The following is a 26,997-nucleotide window of genomic DNA, read 5'->3' as shown; positions in this document are numbered from 1 at the left end:
TAGCGCATCATTATTTTCCTGTCAGATGTGACTGACTGCATCCTGACCACATGCTGCGAGCCTCTCTCTGTGTGCCACAAATACACTGCAATATCAACATTGAGCAAACAGCGCTAAATCCCACATAAGCCTCATAATGGAAGTTTTTATATAAAGCACAAAGGCTGCAAAAAGAAAGGTATTGCACCCATCTTAGACCACTGTTGTTTTGCGCTTAGTGGCTGGAAAACCAGACCAGTGTGACCATTTGATTCGTCTTTTAGAATTTTACTTGCACAGTTGATGTGATGGTTGCAGAATATCAGGGAATACCAGCCTTTATTAAAGCTTCCTTTGAATTCAAAACCACCACAACTGAATATGAGAGAATAATGTGAGCCATTGTATAGAGGTGACTAAGCGTAGAGGACAGCTACATTCCTCTGCTCTTACCTATGGGGCCTGCCTGGCTGGAGCTTACTGACATCCTCACCTTCACGCTATAAAAACCCTCAGGGATTCTCTTACCTACTGTATATGCAGGCTGCAGAGTAGCTGAATCAGTGATTGCTGGCCTGGTCTACTCACTCTCACTGACTTGCTGACGGAGAGATTGATTTTTTTGACACGCTTATCAACATCCATCATCAATAACCTCCCCTATAGGCTGCAGGATGCCTGAAGCAGAACCCTCATTTTCCTGACGGTTACATGCAGGTTAGCTGAGTGGGGAGGACGCTGGCTGAAGCTCACTGACATACAGTATCTTAGTCCTGGGGAGTCCTGCAGTATTTTCATGCTGGTCTTGTTTACTAAATGCATTTGCCTTCATTCCAGACTGTGCTCTGACATTTGAGTGAGTGCCTACCTGCTCGCTATGGGCTAATTTTTGACAGTTCATTTAACAGTTCATGTTGAAATAGGGTATTAGCTATGCACTTACTGTATGTGGGTGTATATCAGTGGTGCTTAACGGTAGCGAGAGAACTAAGTCAGTCAGAAAATGAGTTTTAAAAGCCAGACATCTCATCTGTTAAAATCAAAGGGGGTAACTGGGGGTAGTGAAACAAGATGTAAACAAAACATTGACATACAGTACACTGTTTGTGGATCAGAGAGTAGATCTGGGAATATTAACACTAACGCCTTTTCCAAAATGTAAAACTTCATTCAACTTTACTTTGAGTGTTATGGTCTAATGTTAAACAGATGTCTCCATGTATGTTTTCATGGTGGCTGAAACTGAACATTTGTGAAATAAGGCTGCAATACATTTGTATAAATAAATATTGTGGTGAAATAATGTAATACTGCCAAACACATCTTATACCAGTGAAATGTAAGGTTTACTGAATCAAATACTGATAAGCCAGGACTTTCTGTTTGTTTGTTTTGTTCTTCAATTTTCAGTTGGTTTTTCCTTGTTGGTGAGTCAGAAAACGTTTTAAAATTCATTCTCTAGATGATTATCCACTGCGCATTTTAGGGGCAGAGGGTAACAGCCAGGTTTCTCTCAAGCACTGGAGGACCTTGGTAGAAATGGAGGCGACGAGAAAGCGAAGAAGCAATTTTTCCTGAAGGTCATACATGAGTTGGGGCATTTATGCTGTTTTCTCTTGTCTCAGTATATCCCATTCTCTTGGAAGTAAAAGAAGGCAAAGTTTGAAGAAAGCAAGTAGGGAAGAAGACAGAGGTGAAATGGGAACACAGACACTCAGGGCATATGAAGACAGAGAGGTTTGGAGGTGAGCAGTTAACAGACAGGAAGAGAAGGGGTGGAGAGCAGAGAGATGTCAGGACAATGAGGGAGCTGCAGTATAATAACCCGGGGATGTACGAGGTGACTCAGACTTACTTAATAAGAGCACTGAAACGAATTTTATTGCTCTGGGACAGAAACCAACAACAGAAGTTAACACTGAAAGGTGTTTCATAGACATAAAATTAAGCCACCAAGAAAAACATTGCGATTATTTTTAAAAAATGAAGTTGTATTTTATGATTTATAAGACAGTCTTCATGACTATATTGAAGAATAAAACATATCTAGCTTCAAAACCATATGTGGGATAAACCCTTTTTCACAATGGTGACCAGCACAGTTAAAGTTTGGCTCTTAATGAATTCCCATTGTCACGTATGAGTTCTCACTAATTACACCGTCAGAGACCAGAGATAAATCTTCACTTTAGTGATTATTACACAGTCTTTTTATGGCGAAGAAATGTCTGACTGAGGAAAAAATGTAAAATGTGAAATAACTAACCAAATTACAGGGACTGGAGTAATCATGTCAAATGTGAAACAATTAATAATTCATTTGAGTGAAACGAGAGAATGTTCTGGTTATTGTTTGAACCTCGCAGTGGTGGTTTAATAGCAAGAGAGAGTGAAAATACAGAAGCTAAATTAATTATTACTCACCACATTCTGCAAAAACCACAGCTGAAAAAAATCTATACGAATCTGTATTAACAGGAATAAGTGCTGATATATGTACACAATGTACTGTGTTTTTGTGGTGGAAAAGCTATTTTTCATACCTCTCAGACAGGGAGCTTTACAAAATTCAGGACTTACGCTCAAATTCATGCAAATTTGGGTAAAAGCACAGAGAAAGAAGCAAACATTTAGAGCAGTCAGAGAGGGGAGATGCATCAAATGAACAAATAAATGACCAGAGATCCTTCTGTTCCATCTGGACCTCTGTGATCATCAGCGTTCAGTTACTCTGTGACATCTGCTGTACTAACATGGCTTTTCCACTGGTCTGCTGGTGACGTGCGAGAAGACGAGATAGAGGCAATTTCCCTTCATGGCTCAGTGGATGTAGATGCACTGTAGAGAGTGGAGAGTATTAATTGGAGATGGAGATTGAGAGATATTGGAGATTAAATGACTTTGTTGAACTTTCCTACCCATGTTCCATTTGTCTTTAAGTTTTTTTCTGAATCTCTTCTTGAACCATGACCGCGCAGATTCAGTCTGTATCAAATCTCTTTGAAGCTTCACATTAGTCTGTTTCGGAGGTGGGCTTGTATTCCTAATATTTAATATCCTCAATATATTGCTTTCGTGGCGCATGATGATATTTATTCCACCTTTTGTGTTGAAAGGGGAAGCCATAACCTCTGAGAGCCATACAGATTATAGCTTTCTTGCCGGAAATAAGACACCACCTTTTCATTTCTCCATCCTGCCTCAGCTCAAACAGCGTTATTGTCATGCTAATTCACTCACATAATGGTGGTCCATAGTGATATTTAACCCACCATGACCCGTGCACAAACACGAGTGACTCCCATCAGTCTCTTTTAAACAAAGTAGAGACATCAGCACTACTGAACATTGCAAGTCACTGTCACGATGCTGCAGTGATGATGATATTTGACCTTTATTCTTTCATCCTCATTACCAGAGGTGATTACATGCCAGACAGTTGATTCTATTGCCTTCAAATGGAGGTTATGCTGTGACATTTGTCTGGTAATTTGTATACAGAAAACACACTCATTCATCACAGAGACTTCATGTATTTATTGAGTGCGGTTTGCTGCCAACAATGGAGCTGCTGCCATTAATAACTAATCAGTCTCAGTGCGCCGAGTAGATTCCAACTGGTTCTTCACTGGGAATTTTTCTGAACTGCAGTGTGTGTCGAGCTCACAGTATTTGTTTTTTTTTACTCCCCCAAAGACACATGAAGAAGACACATGGATTATTTAGATTTGAATATATGAAATATATTTGAAATAGAATTTTTAAGATCCACTTATTGCTATTTTTGTTTGTCAAACTAGCTTTTCCAAGATCAATAATAGACCTTAAAGTTTAATATTTTTTGACATTTCACAAACAGATGTGACCCCTTGATATTTATCTTGACCTTGAATTTGAGAACCACTATATTACTATTAAATGCAAAAAAATGGAAATCTTTTCAGCAATAAAGTTGTTTTTCCCTAGTTTGAGTCTTTGTAAGGGAACAAAATCAAGGCCAAGTTTAGACAAAAAACATTGTAAATGGAGATCTGTCTTCCAATTGGCAGTCTGTCACCAATTCAAATTTTATAATTCATAAGATATGAAAGGGAGGAAGAAAATCACTGCATATGGCTCATCTTTGTTGTGAAACCTAGACAGATGGATCAAGTCAGGAATCAAATTATGTCGGCACCACAGAAGCTCAGGTAATATTATTATGCGCAGCAGGATGTGTTTGATATTCAAGGTGGTGTTTGTTTTTGTGAGCCTGTCCATTCGATCAGGAGGTCATGAGCTTCAGAGCATAAGAGACAGGAATGGATTTTTTTTTTTTCATGGGACAATGTGACCTCTGACAACACACATTCACCTCTTGTCACCTCCTGCAAGTTTCCGCTTTTATTTCTTTTGCTCTGTCGTTTCCTCTCTTTCTGTTCCTCCCTCACACACTTAGACAGATCCTACTGCAACACACATGCCTCCCTGTTTTCTCCTTGGTTTGTACCTTGGCCCCTTGAAGGCTTCTGTTACTGACTTTTCTACACAGTCACCATTGCTGCTGATTTCACTGCAGCCCCACAAGACTAAAGTCAGCATTTTATAGTGGATATTAAAGTTAATATCCCTTTGCAGTCCTGTATTCATTGCCTGGTACTGTATTAACTCTAGGTTTAGGTTAAGGTCCGCTCCATCTGATACAGTCAAGGCTGGGGCTGGACCACTGTGGTTTCCACTTTTTAAATTTGGCACACATAAAAGCTTGTCCTGTTTGTGCTGACCTGAGTCTACAGCTTGCGCAGCAAGCAAACAAAGTTTACCAGCAGCATGATAAATATGGAGACTCATGGCTGAACCAATATGGAAACATCACTGCACTGACTTTAAAAAATGCTGCTACTTTATTTTCATGTGTCCTACATGGGACATCAGCTGGTAGAGGTGGTGACTTTTTTCCCTGGGACATGTAGCTTTAGCCTCAAGCTTTAATCATTATATCATGTGTGCAGCATTCAACTGCATATTTAGAATGCCTTTTACATGGTTCTCACTGCTGGAAACATTAAAAAGTTAGCTGTTTTAGTTTGGCTGGCTACCACTATATGCAATTCTGCCACCCTCATCATTGTAAACTACATGTGTGCCATGCTGGAATGGAAATATTGACAGGTGTAAGTTCAAGCCCTCAGGAACAAGGCAGTGCTGTGGAGCAATTTTGGCATAGTGGCCACACTGCAACATCATGTAAGGCACACTCTTCCCAAAAAGACAGTGCAATACACAAATGAAAATGACTCTTTATAAGATCAGAATTTGATCCATTCAGTCTGTTAGTCAGCCGACTCAGTCAGGGAAGTCTAATGCACAGAATTGTGGTGCGCCTGCTCTATGGGACTGGACTTAACGAACAGTCAGTTGCAAATAAGCAGAAGTTGTGCAGAGATTAAGCTAACCCTGGTTACAACTCATCCTCACCCAGCAGCTTTTTCATGGCTCCTGCTGTTCTACCTGCTGCTGTTTATCCACTGAGACAGATTCATTATAGTTTGTGCCAGCGTCATACTTTATAAGCAATTTTCTCCACCCTTGCTGCTGTGCTCAGGAACATGCAGCGTGCCAGCAAGTAGTGCAAATAGAGCAGAGCAAATCATAGAGGTATAACGTGGTCCCACACTAAACAGCGGCCAAGATATCAACAAAACAAGGCCTGTACACTCCTGCACTGCCCCGAGAAGAGGTCTAATTAGCCAAAATAAATGAGAACACCTGTGTACATGTTTTTATGTGTACCGCCGGTATGTAGAGGCTTTCGTTGTAGCAATCTGATGGATGACTAATTGACATCCAGGAAACCAGGTGTGTCAAATTAACTGCAAACAACTTGCTTGGATGTTGAGCTTTACTTTCATTCACTGGCAGAGCTGAGAACCATAGACCTCTTTCACAGAAGACATTTTGACATATCACAGTGGTAAAAGCGCAGATGTAAAAAAAAAAAAAAAGTGTATATATATTAGCTGAATTCCATTTAGCTGCTTCAATTTCACGTTCCCGGTACTGTGCATGCTGGCACGCACACACTGTCATGGCTTACTGGGACTCAGAACAGAGTTAACGTTATAAGTAACACCTGTGCTCTTGGTAGTCAAAGCATCTGCTGTGAACTACAGGGCTGCACATCTGGATCCTTTGGCAATAAAAATGTGGTGCGCATGGGATTTACTGTAACATTAGTGCAAGCAGACAGTCTGTATCACCGCTGTCATGGAATGAGTGTGTAATAAAAATTGATGTTATTATTAGAGGATCCTATTATTGATTTTAACCAATGCATGGTCTCCCAGGTACTGCAGTATATCTTTGTGTAGTGTTACCAAAGTGCAGGTGAAGTCATCATAGACTGTCTTTAATGTGAGTTGTTTTAGGCAGCACCACTAAAACTATTTCCCTTTTTCAACTTGGGTTTGTCCTTTGTTCCTGCTGGTCAGAGCGCCTGTTGTAACGCAGATAGGAAACAATGCTACTTCCTACTTTTCCGTCTCTTGTGTTTTGCCATTCGTCAGGAAGATATTTCAAGGATTTGTCGTTGTTTTTTTGTATGTTTTCTGTGTTTCATTTCAGGCCCCTCACAGCCGCCTATTGGCGCCAGGGGAATAGGTTGATGTATTTATTTGTCTACCTGCCGCACAGAGTTCACTGGAAAGTGGTTCTCTGCTGAAATGTAACTACACCGTTAGGCTTCAGTTTGTGTGGTGTCATGCTCCAGTGCTTTTTCTTTTTTTTTTACAGGTATATACTGACTGATTATTTTTGTATTTCCTGGGAGCTACTCATTATTTTTTCTCTGTGGATTTAAGTCTTTAAAGTTGTGATATGACATTCAGAAGTCCTCCAGCAAACGTGAGGGATGGGTAAAGACCAGCAGGTAGAACTGAGAAACAGAAATAAATATGCTCTCCTTCAAAGCTTTTATATGTAAATCACAAACTTAAGATGGATTTTTTCTAAACTACATAAGAATGCTGGTTACATCTAAGAAAATTAGATACAGAAAGCATTGCTTTTCATTGCTTCCTCAAATATTTTATGCAAGTATTGGTACAAAATTAGATCACCTGTTCAAGGACAAATTCATTCAACTTCAAATTGTCAAAACTTGACTTACAAAAAGTTCTTCCTTCCCCCCTCCCTCACTGTTCTCATTTCATGTTTACTAATGACTATCTTGGCCATCTTGACCCACATTCTGTGTGCTGTGTAATTTCCTCTTTTCTGTCTCATAAATCATGGGATAATAGCAAGGTGCTGCGCAGTTGATGAATGACTCTAGCCTTCTATTGTCCCTGTTCTGCTGAACTCTATTGATCTCATAGACACACATGTTCTGTCACACGTACTAGAGTGTGTGTGTGAAAAAAATGCAAATATAGTAAGCTGACATTGATTTATACAGATAAACACATGCTTATACACTCACATGCCATGCCCCTTCACACGACAGTCTGTTATAGCAAAACCACACTCAGATAATGAGAATCCCCATATGTGAAGGTGTGCAACTCAAAAATCAATAAAACCCTGAGGGAAAACAAGGATGTTTGCTAGATAAAGGCTAAGACACACACACAAACACACACAAGCTGCATTGTGCTGCAGCACAGTCTTGCCATGAAAAATGCCGCTGCAATCGCTTTTGTTTCTGCCCCTGTAACACGAAAACCTGAAATTGCACAAGTCTTATTGCCTCCATTTGTCATTTTTATTGAGGTGAATGAAACTCAGAATGGACTGACAGCTATTTATTCATCATGACTGAGTTTTGCTGAGAGAAAATTTGGCTTTTTTTGCTCCTTTACAGACTTATCTTCAATTTCCAAAAGTCTATTCACACTTCAATCTTATACTGTAGTCTGTTGTGTCGGCACCAAGAAGAAAAGTCTGGAATAAGCCATTTGTCAAGGCAAAACAAAGACAAGAAAGGCAGTGAATTTTTGTTTGTTCACCTTTTAAGAAAACTTTTTGTAGATGTCTGCATCATTTAGACACACAGGTTAAATTTAAAGCTCATTAAAACTCCACATCTGTAGATGAGTCTCCAAAGTAAACCTGGCTAGGAGTCATATAGTATTGGGAGATTGAAAGCAAATTCCAACTGAGGGATTCTTAGACCGAGTCTTTTACATTAAGTGCTATCTGGCTTTCTGAATAGGGAATACAGAGTTTCACCTGTCACCAATAGGGGGAGTATAACATACAAGCCGTCAGGTAAAGCAATAGTCAGATGCAGAAGTGAAATATAAGACGGCAAGACCAGACTTTTTTTCATAATTAGTGTCCACTTGCAGCACAGATATGGCAGCTTGTTAAAGGATGTATAACAACCATTTTTTGTGTGCTGGCTCTAACTGCCTCAGAGACGTGTTCTAGCTGGCAGAGCAATTAACAGTTTAAATCTGTGCCCAAAATGGTGAGATATCTTCTTTTTTTTTTGTTTATCTGTAAACACAGTTTTTATCAGATGCCAGATATCTGCTGTTTATGTGGCTGCTTTGGTATTTAATCATGCTTGTAGTTAGCTACTTACCACAGCCCATTAAATGTTTTCACCATTACTGTGTAGTGAAATTGAATTCTCTCGAGGAAGCAGCTCAGGGGGGGATTTAAGACAGCATGAAATCAATACTTGAGACCAGAGGAGTTGTGGGGCCGATAGACAGCCATGTCAGCTATCACAGTCCTAATAAATGTCTGGATGAAACCTGGTGGATTGGGAGAGAAAAATCTCCAAGAGATCCTATATCTCGTTATTGGGATTTTTCCATGTGACTGGTGATGAGACGGTGACTCAGCTGCCTTTTCATTTGGCCTCATTCTCTTTGAGTGATGAGAAAATATAGCAGAAACAGGCTTTTGATTTTTGGGCCGCACATGATGTATTGTGTTATTCCTTTCATGTTAAATTGGACAGATCAGAACTATTTATCAGGCTGATCACACACCTGTATCATTCAACAGCGTAGAACCATTGAATCTGCAGTCTGGTACATAGTTAAGTGGGCCAACAACTTCTGACAAAACAAGTAAACAACCAACATTTTTCATTCATTTTAACCATTCTGTGTCAGTTTATTGGCCAAATAGTGTAGTAAAATCTGATTACAATAACAACGGTTGATGTGTCCATGGGGAGTGGCTCATCTAAACAAATGCTTTTTTAAAGTTTAAGATCAGATACCTTTGTTTTTTGTGTTTCAGTGGTTAGATATTATATAAAAAACAACACAGGAGGCACAAAAAAATCACAGAATGCAATACTGAGTTTTATTTATGGACTGTAAGATTCATCCATCTGATGCTGGTTTGAGCTCATTAGGAATCAAAATGATGTTTTGTGACTTTTTCCCCTCACTACCTTAAATATACTGTATTGCTTCAGTAAGTCAGGTCACATTAATATTTGTTTGTTGTCACTGTTCAGTGTCTTTACTGTCCATCGTTGATTTCTCACCATCCACATTAACGCCCACAGGTGTGAAGCTCCTCCGGTTGATTGTACAACCAAAATTTAGTGGCTGAGTGCTCATTACTGTGGTTGACAGTAGACAGCAACAAAAGAGTTGCAAGATGAGCAAAATTATTTTCTCTGGGAATTTCAGAAAGACAATACATTTAAAATATACAAAGGGCCAAATCCACAAAGAATGGATTGCGCCTGCTAATAGCACTGTGAATTGTGCAACATTTGCACCCATAATCTGTCTTGTTATAAGGTCCTATTCTCAAAAGATTTCTCACAGGAAAATTTTAAGGAAAGGAAACTAAGTGCCATATGTAAGAAGGGATGTGGTGACTTATACAGTTTCAACAGCCATGTTCATATTCAGACTGTATTGTTATACTCTGGTTTAGGTTTTACAGCTACATCGTCATCATCTTTTCAAATTAGCTGAAAATCATATTTTCAAAAATCAGATTGGCTTAAAGTTTGATTATTGTGGAGGTGTAAACAATAGAAGCTATATAAAAGCAGCCATAGTGGTGAGTTAGTGTGCAGCCTGAAATTGTGTTCCTTGGTAAACTGTGTTTAGGCAGATGAAAGACAAATGATAATACTGATAATAATGATATACTGTTATGCGTATGTTTGCAAATTATGTACAATAATTCATTGTGCAAACTACAATGATTCGCACCTGACGCATCTAGGTTGCTGAAGTGGTACTCAAAAAATTCATCCAGGGTTGGCAGGTCTGCTTTTGTGGATTTGGCCCAGAGAGTTCCTAAAGATTTACACCTGTGCTTTTTCTACTGTGGCATATTAAAATATCTTCCATTAAAAAAGTCTGTCCTGAGGATGTTTACCCTCTGTATGATACCAGTGCTTAGTGTCACTTACAAATATTAGTGTTATATGACAGCTGAGAATAATTGCGGATCACCTGTTTAGAGGGAAGCTGCAGTGTTGAAGACTTTGTTGGCACGCCAAAGAGCACAGACGGATCATTGAAAGCATTTAATTACACCCGTATACAACCCCCGAGCGAGTGATGAGGGGAGAGAAATGTGTTCTGTTACTTTATTGCAAAAGCCATCCATCTTCCCTGATGAAGATCTCCATCTTTGCCAGTTCTTTCCTTTCTTGTATAGTTGGATTATTTATGATTTTGCAGCTGAGAGGATTCTTCAAAACCTGTGAAATAAGGTAATACCTTGAACGATGCTCATGGAGAAATTGGAAATAGACAATATTTCATCATAGAAATGTCTATTTAAAGTAGCCAGTCATTTCCTCGAGTCAGTACTTGACAGTAATAGCTTTCCACTCAGAAAGAAAATTTGGATTTCAGCTTTTGCTCTCATTTTTAACTTGTTGTAAGCTCACTGGGAATTGTGCATTGAGGAGTTTGTGTGTGTGTGTGTGGTATAAGTGGACTAACCTGTAACTGATGGAATAGACTTCATTATGTAGACTAACATTTTCACTGCCCTCAGTGAAACAAATCCAATTTCACCGAACCTGCAAAGGAAATAATCTTGTCTTCTACCCATGTGACTGTTTTACATCAAGTCTTTGTGGTACTTCACAGTTCATTGAGCTGTTGTGTTAGCATTAGATATCCAGTCCGCCTCTTATTTGATTCTACAACCTCTTATCTAAGATGGATGTTACACCTCTTTAACTTTACAGTTTCCCTCAAACTATAGTGTCAGGATGTAGAAAAACTGTGATTACAATTCAGTAAAGTCATTTTATTTTCATTCATGTCATGTGAGATTTTCAGACCTGAAAAGCTGTTGATATGAAAGCAGAAAAGAAATTTCTCTCACACCTTCTATCTCTTCCTCCCTCTCTACACACACCAATTATAATCAGTGTGCCAGCAGTCCTCCTGTTTCTCTGAAGCCTGATTGGCAGCACATTTATCATTTCTCTGACGTCACTCTTGTCCTTATCCCTGTTGCACTCGGGGGAGGCGGCAACAAGGGAGACAGTCTTTTCTCCTTTGCCTCACTCCTCTCTCCTATCTCTGACTTCCTTTCCTGTCCTTTGACACATTGCCATAATTTCAACTCTTCTTTTTCTCTCCCTCATTCTTGCTCCCTTTATTCCGATTTTCTCTCTGTGTGCCTAAAAGGTCTTGACAGACAGGCCTTGCCATTTAAGAACTTCGTGACCTTCATGCTGACTTTTTCTCTCCATGGAAAAGCAGGCCAGAGAAGATACAGATGCCTTATAATACAAGTTATTCTTCTCTTCTTTTCCAGGGCAGCTGGAAATTGCACCACCGACTGCAGCACAATTAAGATATGGTAAGAAAAATGTTTTTATTATGCTTTTTTTAAATTTTTGAATAAATCTTGATGTGTTTGTATGTGTATTTTATCATTTTTGTTAACACAGAGCTTCATGGGATTTGAAAAATGCTTTAATCTTTAGTCTTTAATAATCTTGTGGCATGACAGCCTGGATTGATGTCCCTCATTTAACCCTCAACTAATGAACCAGGGAGATTAATGAGGAATCAGTCTTAATTATGGCCAACAGGTAGGTTTATTGTTGTTCATCGTTGGTCTCCCCAGTTGAAAGGAAAAGCACCGTATGAAGCTCCTAACAGGATTATAAGTGGATTTTACTTATATTGCCTAATGTTTCAAACAAATTGATAGCAAATGATAACATCAGTTACAGCAAACAGTCAAATCTAAGGTGCAAGACAAAGTTTGTTGACAATGCAGAGAAAGGTGTGAGAAGATGACAAGCTGCAAAGTACAAAATACACGTCCTGTCACTCCACAGGACCCAAAGCTCCCATTATTCAACTCTTCTATAATGCTTTGCCGTATGCTTGAGAGTCACACAACGGTTTCCACTTCAGACAGCAGACCACACAACACAAACACAAATATACTGTTAAAGAAAATCAAGGAAAACCAACACTGTACATATGAAGGACAGACCACTTGTACTCCAGCTTCTGTACATTACCATGTAGTATCTGAACAACTTGGGGCCTTTTTCATTTTGGGCTTTTGTGTCCTCAGCTCGAATCGTATAAAGGATCCCCCATTTTCTCCCACAGATGCAGTTGATAGTCTTCCTGAGGGCCATGAATACAATAAATGACATATAGAACAAAATATTGGACATAAACAGATATAAAAGAAAGACTTAACATGAGAAAGGCAAAATGCAGCAAAAGTTAGATTATTACTGACTGAATCAGTACAACTAGAAAGAGATAAAAGACCAAACGATGGTTAAAAAACTTTGTTGCGCTTTGTATGAGTAATGTTTTTTGATGTGACTGGGTTTCAATCTGAAGAGGCTTTGTATAGAACACAGGATCACTACTACTGGAAGGTCACACACACATACACGTATGCAATCCACCTGCACACATGAACACACACACACACTGAATGCTTATGCAGGCATCCTTCACTCTGCGGTGCTCCATTACTGATACGACCTCAGATCGTTTCCCTCTCTCCTCCTCATGCTGAGAGGTTAGAGAGCCCGCTGCTAACAGAGAGACGTTTTTGACTAGACAAAGACAGCATGTGAGAAATCTCTGTCTCTCTTGTTGTGATGAAATGCTGATTTTCCAGCTTCGGCGCCACAGTAAAGATAACACTGCACAGCGAAACTTTAAAGGAAACATCTACTCAGCCATCTGTCACTGGAACAACTGCAGTGAACAAGATTTTCCTCAACACAGGAAGTTTTTGTTTTGCGTATATTGTTGCTCCTTTCATCTCCTACTGGGAGTTACACATGTTGATGACTTCTATGGAAAAAAATGTCATCTTTTCATTACTGTTAAAATATATCTACTCAGCACATGAGTCATAACACCATGACCCAAATATCTTAGAAATAAGCTGATTGGTTCGTTTTTGCAGGCGAAACTAAGTGGAAGGCAATGTGCTTGAAGTTTTTTTCTAATAAATGGTCTTTAACCATGGTCTCATTTGTACACATTCACAGTTAATACTGTAATATGATTATTAACAATATAAAATTATACCCATTTGAGGCTTCAAATGTGAAAAGTGACTCTGAAACAGCTTCAGATTTCACTCTCTAGTGCTCTGAATGCTTCTTTTCCAGTAAGGAAGTTGAGATAGATTAGATATGTGATCAAACTATTAGATTAACAAGAAAGCATGTAGAGTGTAGACATCTGCCAACGCCTCATCATCTTCTCAGTTAGCTGAGGTCATTAGGGGAAAGTTCATTAGTTCAGGAAAAAGCTAAAGAAGAAAAAAGATGCTTGATTTCCTTAAAAAAAAAACTGTTATACTATGTTGAAATTGTCTAAAGCTCACATTTTTTAATTAAAATTTCTCCACACACACTACAATATGTTCCTCAAACAGCTTTTGAATCAGCGACTGAGTAAAAAATTTTTTGAAGTAATTGGAAAAATAATTGACAAGGTCAGAGGAGTCCACTATTAATTTCCTCTTCTGACCTGCGGCATATTTGTTTAACACTGAAGCCTCAAAGGCTTAAAACAGATCAATGCAGCCTAGACTGTTGAGTGTAGGTGAGACAAGGAGTAGTTGATGAGGAAATTAGATTTGGGGGATCTTGGTCATAAAAGCTGTATAGACAATTTTTGAGCTGGAAATTAGTCTTTTAGTTCATTGTTAGCTGAAAAATGAAGTGTCTAAACTGAAAGGATACTAGACAGACAAAGTCTAACAAAAAGATGTCAGATGATGATCACCTGAAAAACTGTCAAGGTTGTTGGATTTCACTCTTGAGTTCTAGCTTGTTTTTTTCTGCAGAGAAGCATCCAAACCAAACACCAGAGTGCAATTCTTCAGGTTTCAGTATCGGCAAGATGGAGTTCTCTTGTTTGTTTTATTTCAGCCTACATTTTAAGATCAAAAAGGTCTCCGGTGTGGTATTAAAGTAAAGCCTGTGTTTAAGATATGAGTGAGCAAGTGTATTTATGTATCAACTAAGATTCTCAATTTGCACCGAAGGAGAGCTGCAGCAGAGTAACTGCTTATGAAAAAGCAATGAATGGAGTTCAGCACGAGTATTTCTTAAGCAAACACTAGTCTGCACTTGCTTGAACTATAGACTGAACTACACTTGAATTTCAACTAGAATAAACTTTCCTGGGGCTGCTGGTGACATTTAAAATTCACCTTCACATCACAAAAGTATATTACCTTGTATATCTTGTCAACACACACAACACAATACACACAGTGTATCTATTTATGCATGTATGAGGACAAATTCTTACATTCTGATTGCCTTTTTGTCCTGGAAATGGAGCTGTTTCATATTTATGACACGATTCACACTAAAAGTCGAGTCTATGTTGAGCCTCATTTTAGTCACAACAGTCACAAAAGGAAATTGACTCCAGTTGAGGGGAAAGGTTTGATGTTTTACTGCTGGCCTGTGAGGTGGTTAATCATACCGTGGCCTTTACCTTGCTGAAGACATTATGTTAGACAATGACTTCTACACACTTATGGAACATTTAAGCATGTATTAGGCCTATGTTTTACTTTCCCATACAGATTTGCAATTTTTTATTATTTTAATTGTTCTTCAATAATCAAAATAATTGCTGATTCATTTTCTGTCAATCAACTAATCGATCAATCAACCAATCATTGCAGGTCTAAACTGTTGCCCCAATTATGGCTTCAGTTTCATGATAGTAGAGACTGAGTTTACACAGTTCCAATCAATTCATTTCAGTTTTATCTTTGACATATAGACTAATTGACTGGTATTCTGGTGTGATGTAACAGCTTCACTGTATTCATTTAACTCTCAGCACAAATGTTTGCGTTCATTCTGTCCCAGTTCTGCTCTGCAAGGCTCAATTACTGTATGTCTAATGCGTCATTAAACTAATATGTACACTGGCACACAGTCTGCAGACTTTCAGTGTACTGTGCATGATGGTGATTTATTGTTTGTGTTTGGTATTTTCCAGTTCTGCTGCACAATGCGCTCCCTTTTGTTGGATTTGGATTCCTGGACAACTGCATCATGATCGTTGCGGTAAGTGTCAGCTACATGCAGTGCTGTGATCCCCCCACAGAAAGAAAATGACTCGGTGGTAGGAGATTGATTTCCACAGGGGGCATTTTCCACATGTTGTTGTTGTTTATATTAGAGATACTGAAGGAAGCTTTGTATGAAAGTGTGGAGGGAGAATGAGAGAAATAAGATCAAAGTTTGTTTGATGCTACTATATTTATCTCTCAGTATATTTCCTAATTTCTTTCAGTCATTGTTTTGCAATCTGTCTGTCATCTCTCCCTGTTCCTCTGTTTCCTTCCTTCTCTCTTTGTCTTTTACCATCCTGTACACTTTTTAATAATTCATCTGCCACGAGAATACCCAATCTTTATTTAGTCTTTGTGAAGTTGTTCAAAGGAATCTTAAACCCAGGGAATTGACTGAGACTGCTCAGAGAATGAGGTGTATTTTATATTTTCATCTTAATTCAAAGCATCCTTGCACACCAGGGTTATGTTTTTCTAATACATAGATGACGAATTCTTATGGGGTCTCTACGGGGAGGTAGAAATTTATACAGGAGGAACAAACAAAATGGAATAAACCTATTGTAAAGAAAACATAATTAAATACGGCATAGCATTTTACAAAAGCAATATAATCAAGAGTAAGAACATGCAGATATTATACAAAATAGTTAGCGGTTTGTTTGGTTTTTTGAGGGGTTTTTTTTGCTCTTTGTAAAGCCAACTCTGCAAAAGCATGAATATTAAAATCAGTACGTCTTTCACTAGATTCAATGGACCTGTGAAAAGTTTGTGGATTAAGTGAATTCAAAGGTCTGACTGTACTTGCGTCCTGCAGAGCTGTGCCTTCTTTGAGTCCAGACTGTGAGAGAAACTAATGCACCCTGAAGGTCTCAGACTGCTTTCAACTTTGCATTTAAGACATCTGCACTAAAGCCAGGGATCCATAAACTGAAAGACTGAATTGAATTTAACTTGAGGCTACAGTTGGTCGATTGTTATGTTATTTGCCTTTCTTTGGCATTTTAGAGAAGATGGAAAAGAGTCAACAAGATTTGATTTAAGACACACAAGATGCAGTTAGCCTAAGTAAGGTGATTGCTACCTTAGTCTTCATTTATCTACAAGGAAGAGCACAAATAAATATGTTATACAATAACCCATACTGATGATTTGTATAAAGGACAGATGTAAAATTACAGCACTGAGCCTCTCTGTCTGATAAACTAACTTCTGAAATGTGTTTGTTATTCCACAGGGCACACAGATTGAGTTATCTATTGGAGTGATTCTGGGCATTTCGACTATGGCTGGTAAGAAAATGATCACTTAATGTAAGTGAATGTATAATAAAAAAGGTATATTTTAAATGAAAATCAGTAAGTTTCATGCATAAACAGTCTGGCAGGCTCTCCAAATTGGTCTCTGGTGTATAATTTCACAAAGTTTCCCTTATCAATGCCCATTAATGCCAAACAGCCTGGATTTTAATTTGTCTTCATGGCCTTAATATTCATGAAACATTTAGGCTGTTGCATAACGTTTTTATGTTATGTTAAGACATAAAAATTTGAATGACAACAGCAGTGATACTTGAACTGATAACCTCTGGTCATTAGTAAGTTAGTTATATGTCAGGTTTGTTATGTTTTCATGATTTCCCAGACTTTTTAAAAAATTCCATCCAGTAAAAGTATGTTTGTCATAATTTTAAAATATTTGCCTGCTCAAATTAAACAAAAATAATACAGAAACAAAACTATTACCTCACAGGTTCATAAATACATTTTGCCAGCCCAGACTGCAGGTCGTTCTGCTTGTCTGCTTCCCAATTAATGTAATGACAGTACACCAAAAAGTGCAAAATATTGGGTGTAAATTTCCCATAACAGCGGGTCTACTGAGAAGCAAGATAGGCAGCACTTGATTGGATTAGCCTTTCTCTCAGTGAAACAGACAATACCTAAAAATTGGATGGTGAGGAAATTGAATTGTGAGAAGTTATATTCTGCCCTGTTAGTGTTTCTGTATATTGTTTTTGTTGTATTATAAATCTGTAAAATAAAAAATCCATCTATAAAAAGAAAATGCCGGTACACCAAATTCAATACACCAAACTCTCTATTCATTTTTAAAAAACAGAAGGAGGCATTTCCGATTTCTGGGTCGACAGAATTCACTATTTTATTATAAAGTTTTAATGATAAACTCACAACTTGACCACTGCTGTGACACTAATGCAAAGAGATCGAAATGGAGAAAGGAAAAGGGGAGAGAGTCAGGCATAAGTAATTTCATAATCATAATATTGTTCACCAGCAGATTGAATGGATGTAGTAATATCCACTTGGCTTAAAGAGGCACATTTGCATTTTAATGTTATCACTTGTTCCTATTCAGTGTATCTGGTAGACACTAATGTTATTATGTTACATTACACTGCAGACACAAGCTTAGAGGAGAGGAGCAGGTGAGGTTTGTTGTACCTGCAGTGGAAACATTAAAACTTACTTACACATGTAAACAGCCATTATGAACAGTTTCTGAGAATTTGTATGATTGTATCAAAAACCACTGTCAGTCCATATTTTTAGCAATATCTCAATTTATTCTTCTCTTCACTCATGTCGCTTTGACTCTTGATCTCAGGAATTGCAATCATAGATTCAAATATTTTCTAGTATGTCTCTACTTTACTAGAAGCAGAAAGGGTAAAGGTTCTGAAGGATGAATAGAGAAGAAAAGATAACAAGTTTTAGGGCAACCAGCATTGCCAACTGCCAAACTCTGCAGGTCTTACTTCCCCTGGTTCTCGTTCTGTTGTTACTGATGGTGGTGATGGCGGTGTGTGTTTGTTGTTTTTAGCTCAAGTCTTTAAACAGATGCATTAAACTGATCTGTTTAAAAGACTTGGAGGAGTCAGAACGGATGTTGTTACAGAGCAGAGGAAGGAGAAGCCTGACCCTTTTTATATTCAGAGGAGATAAGAAAGACTAAGGGATGGAGAGATGGATCTATCCTGGATTGGACTGTAGAGAGGAAGCATTTGAATCTTGGCTTTGAGGCACTTAAGGTGTCAAACATGCCTTTGACCTGATCCTGTTCATGTAAATTTTCAATTCTGACAATTTGTTTGATATAAACATAAACTGGCATTTGTTACTTTTTCATGCGGAACCTTTACAGTGAACGGATGATTGGGATCTTGAGTAAGCCAAAGGAGCTCTTTCAGGCATGGAGAGATTTATAGATGAGAGTTATCGGCCTACAAAAAATGTAAAACTACCCGCGAGCCCAGAGAGCCACTGATACATGAAATACAGAAGGAGCTTCAGTTCTTTCCTCAAGCCAGTTGCTATCTCTCAGGCTCCATTTTCACAGCAGTTGCGCGGTTACTCATTCCTGTTACATTGGGGACATTTGGGGGTCTGCATATTAAGAGGCTGCAGTTATCTAACACAGTTCAGAGTGATTTAGCACTTGTGTCAAATCTGTCGTCAAGTCCACCAATCACACATTTTCTAGGGGGCAAATGCGTCCCAGCTTGCTTGATTGGAGATGGAGGCTGCGGCGTTACAAAATAGTCTACCGCTGAGTTGGGCTAATTACATTAGTTCAAACAGAGGTAATGATGTGGAAAACTCCAAATAGGATTAAATCCATTAAAATTTCAACTAAGACGATTAACTCACAAAATCAACCAGCTCCGCACAGACTTGCCTTCAAGACTTATGTCTTTCCTCGGTTCCATTTTCATTAGATTCTCATAATTATATTGCATCAATGTGTTTTCAATGCATCTCATTTAACTTTTGAGAGCTCAACAACATTCTGCATTAACATAAACAGACTGAATAAATGCATTCAGGTTGGTTTTCTTCACATCTTCCTCTCTAATCTCCAGTTTACTGGTGTGATCCAAGACCTGTTTCCACTTAGCTGAAACCTTTCTGCAGCTGCAACACACAAACACACATAAATACAAGTTTTAGTGATTACACCTGTGTGTGAGTAAGCCTATGTACGTGTATGTGTACTCATGTTATCGTTGCTGTGGAAAGGCTCCAGCTATAGATGAGCGTCACTCATACATATACATTTCTCAGTCAGTGAACATTATGACCCGCGGTATACAGCTGGTGAGTGAGCCTTGCAGTCAAATAAGCAAGAGTACACCAATAAAAGTTCCCACCATCTCCCATTTGTTTCACAACCCATTTATCCACCAGCAGTCAATGATGCATAACACACATCTAGACAATGTCTCAGGTTTTGCTGCAGGTCTGGAAAGTTTTGGGTAATGTGGAGAGACCCATCATGAAATATGCATGGGATGAAATTACCAATGGAGAAAGGAAGGAAATCCTATAAAAGTTTCTGTGTTGGCTAAAAGTTATATTAACCCAGAAGTAAAATCATATAACAACATATCAAAACTGTCTCTTATCTGTTTTACTGTTACCCCCTCTCAGCCCCGACCTGCCCCCAGTTCACCACCTTCTGCTTCTCTCTGAGTAAATCTCTCTATCTTTGACTCTGTTCCTTGAACCTAGTCAAAGTGATGGATGCAACTCAGTGAACTTTATAAAAGTGCTTGTTATATGATGTTCTACATCTAAGGAACTGCTTCAAAATCACTTGTATTTTATGTGAGAGTTACACTTCTCTGAATCCGACGCAGAGCACAGCGAGTAGCAGATCAAGTGGTGAGTTAAAGACAGACAGTTGACCTTGGCTCGTAATCTCATTTGAGCAACTTGACCACATAGTTAAGCCTGATGGGGGCTCTCCATTACATCTGCTTCCTCAGGAGCTTGTGCAGAGATTTGATGTATTATCAGAGAGGGATTTTTTTATTGCTATATGTTCTCGCTTTTCAAAAGTAATTCTTACTCTGTAACCCAACTGTCTAGGAACCTGACTTTTTATTCAAACAAACTGCCAGTACAGATTGTCTTGAAACAATAAATGTGCAAAGCAGAGACACAGAAATAAAACATTTACTTAAAATTTCATGAGAACGTGCAGTACAGTACCTCTGGCAGGAGATGTCATTTCTCTTAAAAATCATCCTCAGTGTTTGAGAGACTGGGGACTTGTGTCAAATTTCTGTCTCTGAATGCAAACTAACCAGAAAATCTGTATCTTAGTGTGTGTACTAAAGTCAGACATGTTTCCATTCTTATTTGCCGCAATCAGAGTTGGAGTCAGACTGGGATCGTGCCCAGTGCAGAAAACATTTTCTGTTTGAAATACCAAAAAGATTTCCTCACTTAGAATAACGTTCCTCTGTGTGTTTTGGCACCGACTGATTTTCTATTTTGATTCTGATATAGTGAAAAAGTTATCCAAAGAGCCTCTCAGAGAGCAACAAGTTAACATCCTTTTAGTGAAGTAAAATACTGAGAGACATGCAGCTTATTAACACTGATGCTTTGTTTCAGCAGGCAGGTAAGTCGCTCTCCCACAAGGTCAGGGTCATAAACCTGCTGAGATGCGCAGTAAACAACACTTTCCTAGATCTCAGCACACACTGACTTCACTAATTTGACTGCAGCTCTTTTAAGTCTTATCTGAATTCCTCTGTGCTGATTAATGTGCACAAGTAGTAGCAGGAAGCCACTGCAGCTACTGGATGCTTGTTTGGGAACATGATAAATTGTTTACAGCCTTGTCGCTACAGTAGCTGAAAGGCCGTCAGATCGAATCTCTCAAGACCTTCTGCCAGAGTTAGATGGAGATATCAGCAGAGTTGACTCTGCTGCTTTGTTGCTATTCCCCTGAGGGTTTTTTTGTGGTAGCTGCAGCAGTAGAGGCTGATTCTCTAGCAACACACCCCAATGCACAAGCTTCTTTCCTCCAGTGCTGCTCCACCTAGCGACAGAGACCAGGAGATGTCCAGAGAGAGATAATGAAACAAGTCTGCTCCTCGCTCCTCTTTCATTAGTCATTTCAACGCGCCCTCTCCGGCTTCTCCTAGGGCACTGTCTGAAGAGCTGCTCCTCTGTGCTGATTATTCATTCGAAGTTATTATGCTGAGAGAGCAAGTCAACAGTGAAGTGGGCTTCAGCAGTGCATCTGTCTCCTTAATAGCCCAGAAAGCACTGTAGTTGTCCATCATTGTATGCACAAGAACCAATATCCTAACCAAAATATATACTCAATTTATACATTTAATCAAACAGACAATATTTAGAGAATGTAAACCAACTAATGTGAGGGGCTTCATCATTTATTGCTCTATTTTAGGCTCTGTTCCTGCCTTGTGCAATGAAAGTGGTGACTCAGGTGATATCTCATGGTAGATCGATATAGGAAAACATGTGAAGATGAAAATATCGTGTTCATCCCCTCCAGCTCCTGGCCAACACCTCACCCTCAAATGAAGATTTTTACCATTATTATTTACAGGTACACACAAGGTGGTTATTTACTCGTTTGTCATCCATTACAAGGTACACCTTGTAGGGTATGATCCCTAAGATATACTGTCAAAGAGGGGAATCAGTACAGTAAATCTCTTAAGCTACATGCCTATCATATTTTCTTTTTCAAATGATGAAAGCTCAGTTTCCAGACAAAGGCAATCTGTGTCTTGTACCTTTTGGCTGTCCTCCACACAAACCTCAGTTTCCTAACTCGAGTGTCTTTCTCTTTCACATTTTCCACAGCTGCTGCCCTTGGCAACCTGGTGTCTGATCTGGCAGGACTAGGGTAAGGATTTCACACCACCACACGTGTTCGCACACAAGCACGCAGATAGACATGTGCAGGCACAGAAAGGTTACTGACCACTTTCGTCACTATCACGCTTTAAGTTTCTGCAAATCGTGGCAGCTTCCGGGGGGATGGACATTCAAATATCCTCATTCTCTCAAATGATGAAATGTTACAAAAGCATTCTGTCATTATTGTGTACATCCCATTGCACTGATATTACAGCATGCAGATATACAACTTATATACAGAGTCCAGTATTTTTTTCTTGAATGACATTATGAAGTAGCATGTTTACCATCCCATTCTATTCTCTTTAGTGAAGGCTATATTGTTAACTTAGTATTAAACTGTAATTGTTAAATTGAGCCCAGTGGAAGATAAGTGTGAGCAGCAAGGGAGAAAATGAAATACAGCCACTAGAGGTCTGTTTTCCCGGAGGGCAACATGTCTGTGGTTCTGCAAAGAATAAAAAGGCATGTCTTGAATCAAGACTGTCTTAACACAGTTTGTATCATCTTAACAGTCAACTGTTTTTGAGTTAAATAATGTGACAGTTGTAGAAAAAGAGACCTCATAGAAGCAAAAATTGTTCCTCATACTGCCTTTCCTATATAGTTTGTGGGATGGGCAACACTGTTTTAAAAATGTATCTAAATCCTAAATAATTTAACAAATGAGTTAAGAAACTTTATGTGTGAACAGTGTTGCTTATCCGTTGCGATTATGTCGCATTATTAATATTATTTATTGTTGATCTGTAGGCAGCTCGAGGCTGATTCACATTCTGACAATCTGTAATGTATTGGAGCAAATGTGGGGATTGTGCAACACTGTTAAGACGAAAGACTGTTCTGACATGGCCTTAATATATTGTTGCTGAGTTACTGGAACAGAAATTTCAGAAAAAATATATTTAAAAAAATCCAACTTCACTAAAATAGCTTCATTAATGCAAGCCGGGATTCATAAAGTGTTTTGTCTCCTCCAGCTTTCGTCATTTTTATTTTGCTTGCACTCACAGACACAAAGTAAAACAAAACTGCCTACAGACTGTTTTTTCTTCCGCTCACCCCAAATCATGATGCAAAACTGAAATGACTGACATGTCTAATCGCAGCTGTCTGCTACAGCGGATGTGTCTTGGATCCCTAGGGATGATCCCAATGTCTTATAGGATTTAATCAGCTGATTCACGCCTGTTATCCACTTCAATGCCTCCTAGTGGACACAGGGACCGTAATCAGCTTCCTAACCTGCTTCATACTTTACTGACCATAATGCTTAAAGTAATAGATGAGGCTTCCAACCATGTGCTTTCAACATCCTATTAGTTATGTTTCAGTGATTGTTAGTAATATAACAAATAATTATTCTTCTACATTTAAAAACAGTCGGCAAGACACACAAGGTAACAACAGGACAAACAGAAAGGCAACTGTACAAATGAATAACTAGGTAGGATCATACAGACATGGAGAGACACACTGAGAAAGTGGAACGATGCCTTTGTGTTCGTACCATTTCAGCGTGATGGATTAGTCAAGTTGTTCTGGCCTCTGTACACGCTCCCAGCAGACACACACACACACATAGTTTTGCATTTGCTTGTGTGTCTGTGTTTGCCACTCAATCATAATTGGATAGTTGAGCCCTTGTGGCCAGTTTGTCAAGGTGAGACTAGATTAGACCAGACAAGAGAGGTGTTATATTTTATTTTGATAGATTTACAGTGCTGAGTGTGAAGGCTGTTTGTCTGCTACACAGAATCTGAATGAAGCTCGTGCAGGTGTCCTTCACAGCAGTATTTACATTACAGCTCATGTTCATTTCAAAGAGGAAACGCTGAAGTGCAAACATTTAAACTCTGTGCGTTAGATTCCTCTGGGAGTCAGTGGCACTTTAGTTGAGAGGGTGAATCAGCAGCTGAGGAGGTTGTGGGTAAATTGTGACTCAGAAGCTGACAGATAAGAAGACCCCAGATGCCTTTTAACAGTAAACTTGTCGCAGTTTTTGTAATTGGTTTGCTCAGGTCCACTGTGCTGAATTACAAGTGAACCATTTAAATAGTGAATAGCTTGTTGGACTGTCTTTTACTCCACCACATTAGAGAAATTGGTTGTTTGATTGGGTTAAAACAATTCCTGATTCTTGTGCTTGTAAGCATGATTTAGTGTTTTATTTACTGGTTTTACAGGCTGATGGCAAATGACAAAAGTCATGTTTTCTAGGTCACTCCTTACAAGCCGCACTGTAGTTCACTTGGAAGAAGATCAAGATCCCCATTTTCAGGCAGTCAAGGTGCAATAATCACCTGCCCAAATGAGCCAAATTAGAAGCTCTACAGATTGATTAAAATGCTGCCAATATGCGTGGTGTGAACTTGTGCTTCATCCAGTCAAAAAGTGTGAATAGGTGTGCTACAGAAACCCTGCAGTAGTGCTATGTTGTGCTTTCGATCACACTGTGTGGAGTGGAAAAAGAGGTGAGCATGCTTTAACACAACTATCTAGCGTTAGTCAGTGTTACCTGGGCAGTTTGGTGAATATTCATACTGTATATGCGCTCTCTAAACTATTACTGGATTTTAATAAGTGACCTTTTTATATTTCTATGGAAGCAATCCAACATTTTTACACACAATAAGACTATAATTTGTACTCTATATGCTATATTCCTGTTTACCGCTGCACATCTTTGTCCATTACATCAAAAAATTTAATTCCTTTCAAAACTTAAAACTATATTTCTTAGCTATCCAGTGGTTATTTTTTTATTTTCTCAAGAGACTTTCATGTAATTCTACTTGTCAAATGGACTAACAGGGAACACAGAGATAAGAGCAAGGATGACAAGTCCTAAACAAGCCTCAGCTCATGTACTCATTAGCCCACTACACCACTAGCAAGACACAGACACCTGCTTCTCTGCAAGGTTGTTATTTTTCAGTCGTGTAATCCAGCAGCAGAAATAGATGTTACTGTCACTACAGCATGCTCCTTTAGAGTCTCTTTGGTCAATATTGTAGTGATTACGTTGCAATGATTGTTTGTAAATCCTCCCACTCAACGTCTGCTTTCCCCAACCAAGAGACAGTGACTGAGCTCTGCTGCTTTGCCTCCCTGCTCTTGTATAGACTGTCCTGTGTGTTTGTGTGTGTTAGTGTGTTGGTGCCTGTGAGGAGCAATGCATTCATATCCATCTGTGTGTATGTATGTGTGTGTATTTTGCATTTGTATGGGGTTCATCCTCGGGTGAATAAGTAAGATTTTCCTCGGTGCATGTGTGTGTTTTGACAGATGTAGGAAACCAGCCGAATCTCACTGAAGTCAGTAATTTAGCTCATGAGTCACTCTGACGTTCGACCAGTTGTTAGTGATGCTCCTGCCTGATTTAGTTTCAGCTGCTGTTTGGTTCACTTATGACCACGATGCATCAGTAGCTTTCTTGGGCAGACAAGGAGCCCAGTAAATCTTTATTGCACAAGGACAAGAACACACACGAGTGGGCTCTAGGGAGTAAAAATAGAGGAAATGTTGGTAGCGTATACAGGCAGGACCCAAATTTGACTCCCAGCCTCTTCCTTGATTGTGACACATAACCCTGTGTTGTCATGTCGGTTTATACTTAATCCTTATTGCATAAATTGGGGCATATTCCATGACCTGCTATTATAATAAGCTTATAAAGTCAATGAATTAATGGAGGATTTATAGTAACATTTTTATGATTGTTTTTCCTTATATGTTTGTGAGGATTAACAATAATGTGATGCTTCACTGATCCCCTTAGGGACAATCTAATTATGATTGCCTTCTATTAAAGAGGTTTAAAGCCCATCATACTGTTATAGATCAGAGCGGATTAAGAGTTTTGCACAAGGACACTTCAGATGCTTGTTGTCAAGTTCAGAATCCTGCCATATTTACCATCAACTGTAGCACACTGATTATTATAACATGTTTGATCATTATAGTTCTCTAGACTTAGATCCACATCTCTGGCAAAGGTGACTGTTGTATCAAACTGTTATCATCTCACTGATATCGCTGTAACTTGAGATCAGATATGCCTTTTAACAGTAGAACACAGTTTGTTATTGTCCACACAATGAATCAATATTGAAATGTATTCCGAAAAGGGAACACAAACCAGATTTCATCAGTTGTTTCCAGCAAATTCAATGGCTGAGATGATAAAATGTTGATTGCTTGTGATGCAGCCAGGTTGAGTTTCAGCTTGCTGTGTTCTTCTCACACAGCGAACCCCCTCACTCACGCTAAGAAATGATCATAGGACTTAAGTCACTCTTCTTTCACCTAATTTCATCATTTCCGTATTTTGAACACTGCAGTATTGTTTTCTAATGTAGACCTGATTTTTTTTTCTTTGCCCTCTGCTGTTGCAATTGTTTGAAATAGTGTGCCAGAATTTGACTTAAGTAAAAATTATTAATGCCATTTGCAATGTTTGTAATTATTGTCATTTGTTATATTCTGTAATGATACAAAAATGGGAAAACAAAAGTTTATTCTTCAACTAAGATGCTGTGGACATACACTTCAGGTGCATGCACACGCACACAGGTTTCCTCTGTTTGTCTTATCTTACTCTCAAATATGCTTCTTGCCACTTATCATCCCCCTGACTGGAGAGCTCCAGCTGCAGCTCATTTGTGTGTGCAGTGAACTGAGGATCCATTAATGCAAGTGACTGAACCAGACCCGAGTCAAAATATTGACTTGAATTTCATTTCTCACACTGGAACTGCCTGACCCGCTAAATATTTTC

At 38.8% G+C, this 26,997-nt stretch overlaps 1 protein-coding gene across 2 annotated transcripts in view; it reads left to right on the top strand.

Annotated features, from left to right (window-relative positions):
* The window catches only part of LOC122987719 (transmembrane protein 65-like), a 37,715-nt gene that overhangs the window by 3,676 nt on the left and 7,042 nt on the right, over positions 1–26,997 (top strand). For both annotated transcript variants that reach the window (XM_044359737.1, XM_044359736.1), the window contains exons 3-6: positions 11,728–11,772; positions 15,435–15,502; positions 16,748–16,802; positions 22,161–22,203. In XM_044359737.1, coding sequence (XP_044215672.1) covers positions 11,728–11,772; positions 15,435–15,502; positions 16,748–16,802; positions 22,161–22,203 — 211 coding nt within the window. The remainder of the gene's footprint in view (positions 1–11,727; positions 11,773–15,434; positions 15,503–16,747; positions 16,803–22,160; positions 22,204–26,997) is intronic.

Source organism: Thunnus albacares, chromosome 8, assembly GCF_914725855.1.
Source record: "Thunnus albacares chromosome 8, fThuAlb1.1, whole genome shotgun sequence".
In the NCBI taxonomy this organism is placed as follows: Eukaryota; Metazoa; Chordata; class Actinopteri; order Scombriformes; family Scombridae; genus Thunnus; species Thunnus albacares.
The sequence above is the reverse complement of the archived record's forward strand: the minus strand, read 5'-3'. Positions and strand labels throughout refer to the sequence as shown.